The 15,779-nt window shown below is 30.7% G+C and overlaps 1 protein-coding gene across 1 annotated transcript in view; it reads left to right on the forward strand.

Annotated features, from left to right (window-relative positions):
- The window catches only part of LOC117181639 (protein abrupt-like), a 156,135-nt gene that overhangs the window by 83,759 nt on the left and 56,597 nt on the right, over window positions 1-15,779 (forward strand). The window contains exon 7 of the mRNA XM_033374533.1: window positions 9,563-9,782. Coding sequence (XP_033230424.1) covers window positions 9,563-9,782 — 220 coding nt within the window. The remainder of the gene's footprint in view (window positions 1-9,562; window positions 9,783-15,779) is intronic.

A 15,779-nucleotide genomic window follows, 5' to 3' on the forward strand; every position in this document is an offset into this window, starting at 1 on the left:
CCCCCCTTCTCCTCTTCCTCCACCCCACTCCTTCTGATCCTCTTCCTTCTTACCCCATCCCATATACCCTTTCCATCTCTCCATTCTCCTCATCCCTCCCATCCTTTACTCTCCTCTTCTCTCCTCTACCAACTGCCTACCCATACCCTTATATTCAAATCCATAGGGCTGGTGTGCAATATGATAAACTTCAGAGTGTGATTACAATTAGTTAATAATAAATGCTGTTTAGCAATTATTTTAACAATTTTTGGGAACAAATGCACATTCCGATCATTTTTTCATGAACAGGTTCAATTTTTTTTCGGAATCGAGTATAAATATCTTGCCAAAAACTTTTTGCTGTCATATTTTGATGTTTATGTAAAAAAAATTATAAAGAAATGAGTGCATTTACTATTTTCTACCAAATTGTTGAAATTCCATGCCAAAAAAAGACGTTTCTACAATACACGTGAATTTTAAACTCAAAAATATGTATGTTCAAACAAAACAAAAAAACTAATTTTCAACCAATCAGTTGAATTTTCAACAAAATAGTTAAATTGCAGTTGAAGGAATTAGTTTTTAATTAAAAATAAAAATAAAATTTTAACCAGAAAAAAACTTAAGAAAGTTGTTCAAATTTTAACCAAGGAGTTGAATTTTTTAATTTAAAAAGATAAAGTTTAAACTAAAAACGTAGTAGTTGATATTTCAAGACAAAAAATAATTTTATTTTAAATAAATCGTTGGATTTAACCAACAAAGACAAATTTTCAATAAAATAATTGAATCCCGAATTGAAAGAGATTAATTTTTTATCAGACAGTTGCAAATTTTAATTTTAAAAACTTCATTTTCTTCCAAAAAAGACCAATTTTTAAGAAAATATTTGAATTTTCAACTAAAAACAGGAAATTTTAACACAGAAGATTAATTTTCTATATAAAAAAAGTTTAATTGTAAACAAAAAATACACATTTTTGATCAAATATTAAAAATTTCAACTAACATGATTAGTTTAATATCAAAAATACGAATTTTCAACAAATTATATAAATTTTTAAATAAATAATTTGTACAATGGATTTCATGCTAGACCAAATTTGCTTTGATTTGATCAATGTTTAATTTTTAACTTTAATTTAAAAAAGCGATTTTTCAAAAAAAGTATGTTTTTATATAAGCTAAAAACAGCCAAACTATGAATTTATTTACGAAAATTGTTAAAAAAATTAATCATTGTAAATTTGAAAATTATTGCTTGAAAAATTGATTAAAAACACATTCTTTGTTGTTTTTGTAAACAAATCATGTCTATTCCTTTGAAAAAAACCAAACTACATATGTTTATGAAAATCGTTTAAAAAATTAATAATTATTGTAAACGTGCAAAGTCCATACCTCTGAAAATAGCTAAACTCTGAATATGTTTATACAAATTGTTTAATTGATTAATAATTATTATACATTTGTAAAGTATCGTAAGTTACAAATTGCTTAAGATTGCTTAAGATTTCAGAAATAGTTTAAAGAAGTCATAGTTCACGAAAATGCAACTAAAATAAAAATCAAATGAATTACTAAATAATAATTTTCCATGATTTATAATTATAGTAAAAAAAAACTTCTTGAAATTGTAAACTTTTTAAAAATTGGTTGGAAAGCTATCTAGATACTGAAAAAATTTTAAAAAAGAGCACAGGATAAAAGTAATTGAATTTTGTTTAGGAATAAATAAATTATTCAAAAAGAAAAATTATCTCCAGTCGAATTTTCTACGATCGCAGTAACCTGTCCATATAAATCTTTTCATCGATAATGTAAACAGATGCGATAATTGTCGTGTCTCGAAGGCACTCGCACTCGGATCTACGAGGCTAGACGTGCTCATGCCAAGCCAGTTGCTGAAAACTCCAAAGGGCATATTTTCAGTAAAAGAATTGAATTTTCATCCAAGAAATATGACTTTAACCGAAATTGTTGAATTTTAAACAGAAATTTGTATAATTTTTAGACTAAAGTTTAATTTGAATAAATTAAAAATATTAGGATAGGCACTGGGAATTTTGTTTAGAGACTACATTTTTTTATTCGGGCTACACATAAGCCTAATGCTTGACATATTTTATGACACTATTGTAACATTATTAAAAAAAAATGGTGACATTATTTAAACAATTTTTGATCACCGAAGTGAGTCTGAGGCCCGGCAATATCATTATGAAGAAATGAACAAAAAAAAGTTTGAAATTTAGTGAAGAATCTCTTTAAAGTCAACAGGACTCGAACTTCTTACAGCCCTAATAATGAAATTCCGAAATTAGCGAACTCAGCTTTTTTCCGTCTATGCTATATCTACCTTTCTAACGGGAACAGAGTTCAGTTCGACAGTAATCAATAACATGCTCCAGGGAAATTTCATCTTCCTGTTCAACTTGTTAACAGAGCTTTGGTTGGAAGTGAACCATGTTCGACAAGAAATTTTTTTTTTCTTCTTCCTTAAGTACCTTTACAGAAAAAAAACAAGTCCTGTTTTTGCTAAACCTCAATTAAGACCCTGATTAATTCTATAACCGTCTATCAATTTTCTTTCTTGCTGAACGACACTTTTCAAAGAAGTTTTGTATTTCAATTTTTAAAATTAATTCAGTTGCTCATCTTATAAATAATTTAAAAAAATTTTAAAGCCCTAAATTTAGTTTCACAGGATTTTATAATATTTTAATGGATTTTAAAGAATCCATTCACAAAAATTGACAAATTTTCAATAGATTTGAAAGAATTTGAAAGATTTTAGAGTATTTAAAAAAATTCCATGTTATTTTGAACAACCTAAAAATATCAAGGGATTAAAAAAGATTCTAAAGGATTGGAATTATTATTGTAGGATATTTTGAAATATTCCGAAGAATTTTCAATTGATTTCAATAATTTAAAGGGATTTCAATAGATTTTAATAACTGGAAGGAATTCCAAAGAATTTGACCGATTTGAGGGTATTTTAAAAATTCCAAGTAATTTTTAACAACTTTAAAATAATATTAAGGGCTTTCAAAAGGTTTTAAAGGGTTTGAAGTATCTTAGGGTACTTTCAATTTATCTGAATAATCTGAAGGGATTTCAAAGAATTTTCAAGATTTTAAGGATTTTTTAAAAAATATTAAAAGAGATTTTTAAGAGCTTTTAAAAATTTGAAAAGATTTCAAAGGATTTTAAATTACTTTAAATATCTTATGGTATTTTTAACCTAGGTCAATAATTTAAAATGATTTCAAAGGTTTGGAAAAGTTTTACGGTATTTAAAAAAATTCCAAGTAATTTTTAAGAGATTTAAAAAAAATGTCATGAAATTTCAAAAGTTTTTAAAACATTTAAAATATCTTAGGGTATTTTCAATATATTTAAATAAATAAATTTAGTAGAAAATTATTCTCTTTGGTTGGAAATTACTTTTTTGTTGTTAAAATATAATTTCTTTTATAATTCCAGTTAAAGATTTATCATTTTAGTTTGGTTGAAAATTTCTGTTATTCTCTGATGATAATATAGATTCCTTGAAAAAAGGAGCCATTCAGTTTCTGGTTGAAAATCGATCCTTTGTAATTGAAAATTCAACTACTTGGGTAAAAGTTTTACGTGATTGAAAATTGATTTTTTTTATTGATGATTCATCTCCTTATTTAAAAATTCAATTACTTTGTTGAAAATTTCTGTAGTTTAAAAATGTAACTGTTTCGTTGTAAATTAATTTTTAAAAAATTATTTTTGTTACTGCAAATATAACTTTCCATTTTTTATTAAAAAATTTACCGTTTGACATTACAATTCAAATATTTCTTTGAAAATTCATGTATTTTGTTAAAAAATTAACTGCTGGGTTAAATATTCATTTATTTGGACAGAAAATTTGTCCTCTTAAATTCAAAAATCCTCTTTTTAAAAATGCTGCTTTTTGTTGAAGTTTAATTAATTAATACAACATTTTTTTATTTCATAACATATATTATCTATAATAATAGGAATAAACATCCACGACTAGCTTTGTATATAAAAAACTGGAAGAAAGTTGCAGATTTTGTATTAATCATTTTTGTATAGCATGTGCAGTTTTTATTTTATTATTGAAAAAGGACATTGTGAATAAAGAAATTACATTTTTTTTAAAAGACACAGGTTACAATAAAGCGATGAATAAAAAAACTGTTTTTAAATTAGATTTTAAATTTTTCTTTAACATTTTTTCTCACAAGTCATGTGATGAGAATGTGTTTGTTAAAGCTAAAGGAGGTTTAACAAAAGAGAATTCACAATCTCTAAATTACAGTTGTCGATGATTTCATCTTTAATTTTAGAAGTCCCACGGAAAAATTTGGAGAAATGCAAAGACCTATTAAGAATCTTAATGATGATTCTTGTTTAAAAATACTAATTGCCAGTGAAAAACAAACACAACCAAAATTATTAGAAATTTTAAGTAATCTTCGAAACTTTATGATTTTATATTGCAATTCTGGGAAAAGACACATCATTTTCTACAAAAAGCACTAACATAAAATATGTACAATATATTAAATAATTTATAAGATAATTTTAAAGGTTGTTACTTTAAAATAAAAAAATTTAAGATATAGAAAAACCTCAAGCATAATCAAGGGCCATCAGGTTCTCAACAACAATGATTGCAAGATTTTCAGAAAATATAGTTAAACCACTTTTTTTTAGATGGGAAAGCTCAATTAAAGCTCACTTTTCGTCTTAAAAGGATAGTGTAACCTATTTTTTGGTTTAAAACAAGACTGAGTTCCTCAATGAAAAACTTTTTTTCTTTCTGTTTTCTTAAGAGTGACGAGCAAAAGCGGGATATATTAAGGGTTAGTTTGGGTAATCGCCCGAGGCGCGGATAGGGTAATCGGTCATTAGGCGGAGTAATTAATAACCCTGTGACTTACCGAATAAGATAACGACAAGCTCCTAACTTATTCAGGACAGGTTTACGTAGACAAGACTTGCGAAAAAGGCTTCGTCCTTTCCTTTATACCTCAGAATTCCGAGAGATAAGCTGCCTTATTTTCATACATCGTTAGCTTTCAAGCTGAGGGAAAACCCAACGTCAAACTTGAGAGGAATAAATAATAATTAAATACAGGTTAGGGAGGCTGATTGAAGCTGCTTCAGCCAAGAATTTTAATGCGCACGAAAAGTCGCTCATGACTTTGAAACACTATAAATCAATCAAAAATTCAAATTAGTTTTTTTTTCTTTAAATGGGTAGAAAGATAATGAAATTCCACGTCGAATAAGCACTGGTAGAGATATTTCTGGCTTTTCAAACAGGAAATATGACGTTAGAAGTTTTCAAGAGAATTGAAGAATTTCTCGAAATTCGTAGCACTATCAATCCCCCACCTCTCCTATCTTATCATCCCTCTAATCACCTCTACTTCTCCCTTCCCTACTCATCCTTCACCCATTTCTCTTCTTCTACTCTTGCACACTTTCCCACCTTTCACTCCCCAAAACCCTCTCCTACCTAAGCCTCCCTACCTCTCCTATCTTTATTCAATCCTCCCCTAGTTTCCTTTCACTCTACCCTTTCTATCATTCTACTCTCCCAACCTCTCCTTTACTTCCCAAACCTTTCTCTCATACTTCCCCTTAGCATCAGTCCTCCTCTTATACTCACATTACCTCTAATTCCCTCTAATTACTAATTTTAATTACTAACTTACTAAATTACTAAATTACTTATTACTACCTCTAATTACCTCTTCCCCTTTACAACTCCTATCTTCTCCTACTGGCCTACCCACTTACCCCAGTACCCTATCTCTCCTATCTTTATTCACCCGTCCCCTAGTTTCCTCTCACTCTAACCTTTCTATCATTCTACTCTCCCAACCTCTCCCTTACTTCCCAATACTTTCTCTCCTACTTCCCCTTACCATCAGTCCTCCTCGTATACTCACGTTGCCCCTAATTATAACTTTCCTTTTCCCCTTTCTAACTCTTCTCTTCTCCTACTTGCCTGCCCACTCATCCCTGTACCTTACTTCCCCTTACCCTCTTATTTGATCCGCTCTGATGCTATTCCATCCAATCCTATATGATATTGTACCACCCTATCTGATGCTATACTATTCTATCCGATTCTAGCTAATCCCATCCGATCTTGTCTAATGATATAATATAACTTTCTGATTCCATCATATACTATATGATCCTGTCATATACCATCTGATTCTTTCGAATGCCATCCGACCCTATTTGATTTGATCCTATACTACCCGATTCTAGCTGATATTATCTGATCCTGTCGGATGATATACAATATTACGTGATCCTATCATATAATATCCGATTTTATCATGTACCATTCTAACCTATCCTATGTTATTGGATCCTATCGTATACGGTCTGATTCTACTGTATCTTATCTGATGCCATCCTATTTCATCATATACTATCTAATCCTACCATGTAATATTTTATACTATCATATCCTATTCGATTTTACCAAATGTTATATTATTCTGTCGCACTCTATCATAGCCGATTCGATTTGATCCTATCTGATCTGACCCTTAAATATCGGATTCTATCTGATACTATTTGATTCTATACAGTCCTATTCGATCCTATACTATCTCATCTCATCCTATCATATCCTATCTGATATTGTACTATCATTTCTTGTCTTATTCTATCGTATCCGATTGGAACCGATCCGATACTATCCGATCCTGTAATACCTGATCCTATCAGGTCCTATCCGATCCTATATTATGATATACTGTGCAGTCCGATCCTATACTATAATAGCCTATCCTTTTCAATCCAATACTATCTGATCCCATCCTATCAAATCTTAGCAGATCCTTGTCTAATGCTCTACTATGCTATCTGATCCGCTTGCATCTGACCCTATTCTATTTGCTCCTATTCGATCTTATACTATCTGATACTATTATATCCTATCCGATTCGATTTGATCTTATGTAATACGATCCTATAATAACGGATTCTATCCTATACCATTTGATGTTATAATGTCTTATCCGATCCTATATTATCTTATACCATTATATCCTATCTGATTCCATATGATGCTATACTATTCAGTTCTATACCATCTGATCGTATTACGTTGTAACTAATACAATATGATGTTATACTAGAATACCTTGTCTGATTCTATCATATCCGATTCGATCCGGTTCGATACTATTCGATCCTATCTTATTATATACTATGCGGTTCGATGCTATACTATCATATGCTATCCTATCCAACCCAATACTATTTGATCCCATTTTATCAAATTTTATCCGACCCTATCTAATGCTCTACTATCCTATTCGATTATATCCTATTCGATTCTGTCTTATTTGATCCGATTCTATCTGACCCTATAGTATCTGATCCTATCCAACTTAACCCTTTTTGATCTTATATTATCGCATCCTATCTGATTCTACCATATCCGATTCGATTCGGTCCTATCTGATCTGATCTTATAATTTCGGATCCTATCTAATACTTTCTTATTCTATACTGACCTATCCGATCTTCTATTATCTGATCCTGTAATATTCTGTCCGATCCTATCTGATGGCATACTATCATATTCTATTTGATTCTATTCTATTCGATTCGAACCGATGCGATAATATTCGATCCTATACTACCTGGTACTATTAGGTCCTATCCGATCCTATCTGAAATATACTATGCGGTCCGATCCTATACTATCATATCCGACTTGATTTGACTATAAAATATCGGCGCCTATCCGATAATATCTGATTTTATACTGTCCTATCCGATCTTCTATTATATGATCCTATAATATCCTATCCGAGTCTATCTGATGCTATACTATCCAGTCCTGTACTATCATATCCTATTCTATCCAACCCAATACTATCTGATCCCATCCTATCAAATTCTATCTGACCCTTTCTAATGCTCTACTATCCTATTCGATTATATCCTATTTGATTCGATTCTCTTTGACCCTGTAGTATCTGATCCTATCAAATGAAATCCTATTCTAACTGATGCTATCATTTCCTATCTGATTCTATCATATCCTATCCGAATCTATCTTATCCGACTCGATTAGACCCTGCAATATCGGATCCTAACCGATACTATCTGATTTTATACTGTCCTATCCGATCCTCTATTATCTGATCCTATAATTTCCTATCCAAGTCTATCTGATGCTATACTATCCAGTCTATACTATCATATCCTATTCTATCCAACCCATTACTATCCGACCCTATCTAATGGTTTACTATCCTATTCGATTCTTTGCTATCTGATCCGATTCTATCTGACCCTATAGTGTCTGATACGATCAAATTCAATCCTATTAAAACTCACACTATCTGATACTATCGTATCCTATCCGATTTTACCATATCCGACTCGATTCGATCCTACAATATCGGATCCTATCCGATACTATCTGATTTTAAACTGTCTCATCCGATCTTCTATTATCTGATCCTATAATATCCTATCTGAGTCTACCTGCTGCTATACTATCAAGTCCTATACTATCATATCCTCTCCTATCCTACCCAACACTATCTGATCCCGTTCTATTAAATCCTATCCGATCGTATCGAATGTTCTACTATCCTATTCGATTCTATCCTATCTAATCCGCTTCTACCTGACCATATACTATCTGATACTATTATATCCTGGTACTATCTGATTCTATACTGTCCTATCCGATCCTCTATTATCTGATCCTATAATATCCTATCCAAATATATCTGATGCTATACTATTCAGTCATATACTATCTAATCCTATTATGTTCTAGTCGATCCTATCTGATTGTATACTATGATATCCTATCTATTTCTATCTTATCCGATTCGAATTGATCCGATACTATCCGACCCTGTTTTACTTGATCCTATCAGTTCCTATCCAAACATTTCTTATGATATACTATGTGGTCCCTTCCTATACTATCATATCCTCTCTTATTTAACCCAATACTATCTAATCCCATCCTATTAAATGCTATCCGATCCTGTTTAATGCTCTACTATCCTATATGACTCTTTCCTATCTGATCCGCTTCTATCTGACACTGTACTTTATATGATCCTATCCAATTCAATCCTATTCGATCATATCCTTTCTGATCCTAGCACATTCTATACTATCCTGTCCGACACCACAAAATCCGATCCCTGATAAAATCCTAATAAAAGAGCAACAATTGAATGCTACTTCATAAAGTGGAAGGTAAATTTAAATACTATTTGATACTATACTATCCTATCCGATTCTATACTATCATATCTTATCTTATCCAACCCTGTACTATATGCTCTTGACCTATTCGATCCTATCTGATGCTATAATGTCCTATCCAATTCGATTCCTTTCGACCTTATACTTTCTGTTCCGCTTAGATCATATCAGACCCTATATTCTCTGATCCTATCATATCCTATCCAATCCCATGATATTCAATCCCTAATGAAGCCATAATAAAAGAAAATAAGTGAAGGCCAATTGATAAAGAAGGAGGAAACTTGTTTTTCAGGTTCACTTGGGAGAAGGTATAGCAATCTGTGAGGAGCAGTTGAGAGCCGTTAAGTGGAGTGATTACCGGAAATTGACGAGAGGTTTAGCAGCCATATTATTTAGTCCTACGGAACTAGCGACGTGTTCCGTCACGGGACAACGTTGGAGTCGTGCAGGAACGGCTACCGAACGTCCCGTCAAGCCAGCCCTTGACAAAGCCAAGGTGCAGGCAATCATATGTGAGTACCTCCATTCTACATTATTTTATTCTATTTTCAAACGATTGTATATATATATATATTTTTTTTTAATTTATAAAAGTATCGCCTACTTTTATATAAAAAAGAAAGGATTTCGTAAGCTATTATGTCCTTCCATTCTTCTTTTTTAACCCTTTCTACATAACCCCTCCATCTTATTCCCTTCCTCTCCTCTTCCCCATTTTCTTCTTCCCTCCACCATTTCAGCTTGGGGCTACAAAACCCTAAAACGAGGACGCAATTATTCTTATACTATACATTTATGTTTTGTAAATATAACTCGTCACTACTATTCGGTTCGGACATGACCTTAATATTAACCGGATATGACAGGCAGCGCCCGCGGCGGCCAAAGCCTGAAATTCCGAGTGGATAGAAATTGGACATTTACAGAAGTTAGCACGTGTGCATTGTTTTTAAATATAATAAATAAATAGATGATTGCTTTGAAAACGTATGAAACATTTTTCAAAACGAAACTAAATAATAGAGGAAACTTTCTTGCAAAAATATTTAGTGAAAAAATGCTACTTTTCATTCTAGCTAAACCAGTTCTAGTTTCTTTGTTGGTTATTAACATAACTATAAAAAGTGCCGGTAGAATTTCAACAAGCGGATTGATGTTTAATATTTTAATTAGAACAGGATTTTATGCTGTAAGTCATTCTATCGATTTTCATCCTGAAACATTAAATAAGAGAAAAAGTTTAGCAGTAATTCATTTGGTCAGGGTGTTTATTAAACAACAAATATATTATAACACAGTAAACCCCAGGAATAAATTTTATCTTTCAAACAGATAAAAGCGTTGCATCACATTTATCTAACGAAAGATAAAATTTATCTGAAAAAAAGATAAAGTTTGTCTGACGAAAATATTTTTTCGACATAGGTTATATGTCAGACAGGCTGGTTCGACTCCCATGCGCTCGTGTCATCACATATACTTTTGTAGTTATCCCCCTCCTTGTAGATGGCTCTACTGTAGGGGCATAAGTGGGGGTAATATTTTCTTAAAATATCTTGGCGCCGCCATTCTAGTGTTCGTTGAGGTTATGGTTTCGTCGAAAAACTTCAAATTTTGCTAAGTTTAAAGAAGTTGTGTCTCGCCGTATGAAATGAAATCAGTAAAATCAGGACATTGAAAAATAAACAGAGTTAAAGTAAATTGAAATGTTTGTGCTGTGCCAGGATGTCACTGATTTCACTTCTCTATTATAATGCGAATAAATAAAATGTTGAAAAAAGGTTATATTTCCTGTGTTATGTAATTCTTCATTTATTGGAGAATTATTGCAAAATTGTACAAATTTATTCCGAAAATGGTACGGGAAACAGTATTTACACATTTTTCGTCTTAAATTTGTGTACTTTTGAAGTAATTCGTTTATTTTCTCTAATTTTAATTCATGCAACATTCAAATAATATACACATTTACGTGCACGAACACATGGATACGCTTTAGTTTGCCACTTCTTTGTAGATTGCGCTAGTGTCGCTAAGTGGTCAAACGCGCCCATGGGAGTCGACCCAGCCTCTGATGTAGACTTCAAAAATTGTAAACAAAGACTATTTGGTATAAACTAACCAAAGTTCAGACTGTGTATTCAGTAAGTATAGATGAGTGATTTTTGGGTTTAAAATTAATGAAATAAAGTGAGAATATTTAAAATTGAATACCGCGAGGATTTTGAAATTTATGAAGGACATTTTTTCTGTGAAAATTGACGCAGCCGTCTGCACATAACCTGTGTCAAAAAAAACATTTACGTCAGATAAACTTTATCTTTTTTTTAGATAAATTTTATCTTTCGTTAGATAAACGTGATGCAACGTTTTTATCTTTTTGAAAGATAAAATTTATTCCTGGGGTTTACTGTGAATGCAAAGAGAAGCTTCAGAGAGATTTATAATTATAATTATAGTTTTCCTAAGATTTTTCTTTATGTTAAAAATATTTATAACTTATAAATGAGATACAGGACACTCACTGTGAAAAATTCAAATAAATAATGGCAACTATTGTAGATGGTATGGATTTTTAAGGTTTCAGTAAACATTTACTCTAACTTTATGAACTTAAAAATCAAAATTTGCCACAGACATCTTAGGACATGAAAATACCAATTGTATTTTTATCCGAAATTGTGTAATTTGCACATTAGAATATCCCTATGTTTAAAATGGAGCAAATTAAGAATATATTCAACATTGATTAATTAATTTATAATTATTTAAACAAATTTAATTTATTTAGACAATTTTTCTTTCGAAATTTCGTTTTTTCCTCAAAATTATTACTATTTCTACAGTAAAATATTGGTCACCATTGGTTAATTAATGTTTCATTGTTTAAACAAATTTCATTTATTCAAATAAAATTTTTTGCAAAATTATTTTTTTACCAAAATATTACTGAATTATCGTTAAGTGAAATAAATTTATTTCCAATTATTCACAATTCGATAAAATAATCAATTATTACTTATTATCAACAACCTTTAATTTGTTTAAACAATATTTTTTCAAAAAAATATACTTAATGAAATTGAAATTAAAATAAAATATGCTCCATAAATATTATTGGATAATTAAACTTTCTACCCTGGCGGACCAAGGGAACCGAATGGAGCCTCTACAAAGTACCCGTAAAGACCCCGTTGGGCCCCCATTCGGTTCCTTTCTAAAGAACTCGAAAAAACAGCAAAATCAATTTTAAAATTTTTGAAATTCGGATTCTACGTTAAAATTCCCTGTATAAGGTCACGGAATAATCACAATAATTTTTTTGGCAACGGTAAAAAATTTAAAAAAATATAAGACGTATAACGCCTATTGACTGCTACAATTCAAACGCGACGCTTGTAAGTAGCAGTCAACAGGCGTTATACGTCTTATATTTTATTTTATTTTTTACCGTTGCCAAAAAAATTATTGCGATTGGTCCGTGACCTTCCATAGGCAATTTTAACGTAGAATCCGAATTTCAACAATTTAAAAGTTGATTTTGCTGTTTTTTTTTCGAGTTTTCTAAAAAGGAACCGAATGGGGACTCAATGGGGTCTTTACGGGTACTTTGTAGAGGCTCCATTCGGTTCCTTTGGTCCGCCAGGGTAACCAAAAAATAGTAACCATTTTTAGGTAACAGATGGCGCCAGGCCGTTTCCGTGGCCGTACCCAAAAGCATGAAAAGAAAATCTCGTTATTCAAATGTCGCGCCAAATTCAAGTCCATTCTGTCGCTAAACTGAAATAAAATTAAAAGATTTTTTTCAACTCTCGGCACGTAGGTCATTTTTTAAAAGTTAGTTTTTCTGTTTCAGCAGCCTAATTTTGTTTATATTTAGCAGAAGCAACTAATTAGGAACCTTGTAATGGCAATATTAAGGGTGGCCGTAGGTCAGCGAAAACTTGAAAATCAGGGAAAAGCGCTGCGAATTTTATGGGACGGGATCAGTTGATAAATACGACATTTTTTAATTTTTATTGTAAATTGTTTCATTCTGTTTATAAAATATTCTAAATTTAATTTGTTACAAGTTCAAGATTGAAGTCTTTGAATATTAATAGTCAAATATAAATGATAAATTGGTCAGGGAAAAGTTAGGGAATTTTGAAAATGAAGTTTGCAGCCACCCTGATGTAATATTCTTATTAGTGATTGGTTTTCGTTGGATTAACAATTTGGTGAAAAAATCATTCTTTTTCATTGAAAATTCTCTTGAAAATTCGTCTTTTTGGATGGAAAATTGAACTACAATGTTAGAAAAGTATTTTTTGTTGTATAAAATTAATATTTTGGCAATGAAAAAACAACTGTAAACTTGTTTTTAATTGAAAAAAAAAATTCTTAATTGGAAATTTAGCTACTTGGATAAAAGTTGAATTTGGTTCACGTTGGATAATTTCAACTGTTTCTGATTTAAAATTAAATTCAAAGATTCATAATTTGAATATTAAATTCATCTCGTTGGTTGAGAGTTAAACCGTTTTCTTCTTTTTGGTAGAAAATTAATATTTGCGTTTTGTAAATTCAACTGTTTTTTTTTTATAGAAAATTCGTCTTTTTGTTTGAAAGTTTGTCTCTTTTAATTAAAAGGTTAATTACTTCTTTTATTGAAAATAGAACTTTTACCATTTTTTTAGTTGTCTTCTTTGGATTAAAATTTAACTACTTTTAATGGAAATTTTTCTCTTTTGATTTAATTTAAAACTATTTGATTATGAATGCAACTGTTTGGTTTTTGAAGATTCAACAGTTCGGTTAAAAATGATCTTTTTTGTTTTTGAAAATTCACATTTTCTGGTCGAAAATTTAACTGTTTTGCAGAAAACTCGTATTTCTGTTTAGAAAATTTTAAAAATATAATAGAAAACTAAAACATTTTATTTGAAAGTTTAACTTTGTTAAAAAATAATTTCTTTTGTTGAAAATTATTTTTATTTTGGGGTTGAAAATTAGTTTTTTTATCTTAACACTTAACTAATCCATTTTTGCTTAAAAATTTAAATTATTTAGGAGAAAATTCAAGTATTTGGTTGAAAGTTTATATATTTTGTTAAAAATCGTTGTCCTCATTAGGAAATTAATTTTCTTGGTTGAAAGTTTGTTTATTTTGATGAAAATTGCCCCCTCTTGACATAAAATGAATATTTTTGGTTGAAAATTTAATTATTTGGTTAAAAATTAACTTTTTTTTAACTGAACATTTATCAAGGAATCTGTATTATCATACGAGAATAATAAAAATTCTTACCGTCTTTTCAGACTAGATGGAGCTATGAATTAGAAATTTTTTTAATCACATTTTTTTGGAAATTAACTGTTTGGTTGAGAATTAACTTTTGTTGTTGTTGAAAATTCACCTTTGTGGATAGTAGTTTGTTGGAAGTTTAGTTATTTTGTTACAAAATATGAGTATTTTAGAGAAAATTGATCTCTTTTTTTTTTCGAAAATGTAACTATTTTGTTGAACATTTGTCTATTTGGACAGGAAGTTCGTCCTCTTTGGATTGAAAATTCCTTTTTTTTTATGTTGAAAATTCGACCATTTTTTAAATCTTATCTGTGTCTCTTGGGAATTATAGATTTTTTTTCAAATTCGATTATTTTGTTGAAAATTAACCTATTTTTTTTTAAACTCATATTTTATGATAAAACAGTTTCTTTTTAAAAATCGCAAATTTTAATTTGAAGTTTTTTTTATTCCGTTAATGAAAAAATCTATGTCAAGGATGTTGCAAGATTGAAATTCTGGTTTTTGAATATTAATGTTCAGGGAGAATGAAAAATCCATTTTAAAGTTCATTTTAAAGTTCTTGTTCGAAATTCTGGAAAATAGTCGACCGTAAGCAGAGTGTAAGAAAATTTTCTACTACTGAATGGGTGCTCTATAAATTCTCTCATATTATGTACATATCTTTCGCCTCTTTATGTCACTTGACTCGCCCTGCTGCAGCTTTGGCAAGGTTTTCGGTAAGTTTTATAAGCGAATCTCAAGGACAAAATGGCCTCGAAAGAGGCAAAGCGTAAAAATATAAAAATTCTTGATACTCGCCGGCTTTTCTTTTTAGTCTCAGGAGACGGGGGACAGTTTTTTCTCTACTTGGCTAAAGACCGGCATAAGACAAAAAAAGGGTTCTTTTCTTTAGAGCCAAGCTCTTCATCTCTTGACATTTTACAAATTTTGTCCAGTAATGGAAAACAAAGACTACACTCAATATCATTCTGCAATAATTATGTGAATTTTTCAGTTTTAATTTTTTAGGTTTTCGTAGCCCCGGACAGAAACCCTTATAGTTACGATTAAGTGTTTGTTGTACTTTTTTCCAAGGAGGGAAAATGAAAGAAAATTAGGGAACGGGAAATGGCGTGAGGAGAAGTATGAGAAGTGAGATGGAATGTGGTTTGGGGAAGTGAGGGCGGGGAAGTGTTGGGAAGAGAATTAGGGGAACTAAGGGGAAATGAGAGGTTGG

Source organism: Belonocnema kinseyi, chromosome 10 (genome assembly GCF_010883055.1).
Source record: "Belonocnema kinseyi isolate 2016_QV_RU_SX_M_011 chromosome 10, B_treatae_v1, whole genome shotgun sequence".
NCBI lineage: Eukaryota > Metazoa > Arthropoda > Insecta > Hymenoptera > Cynipidae > Belonocnema > Belonocnema kinseyi.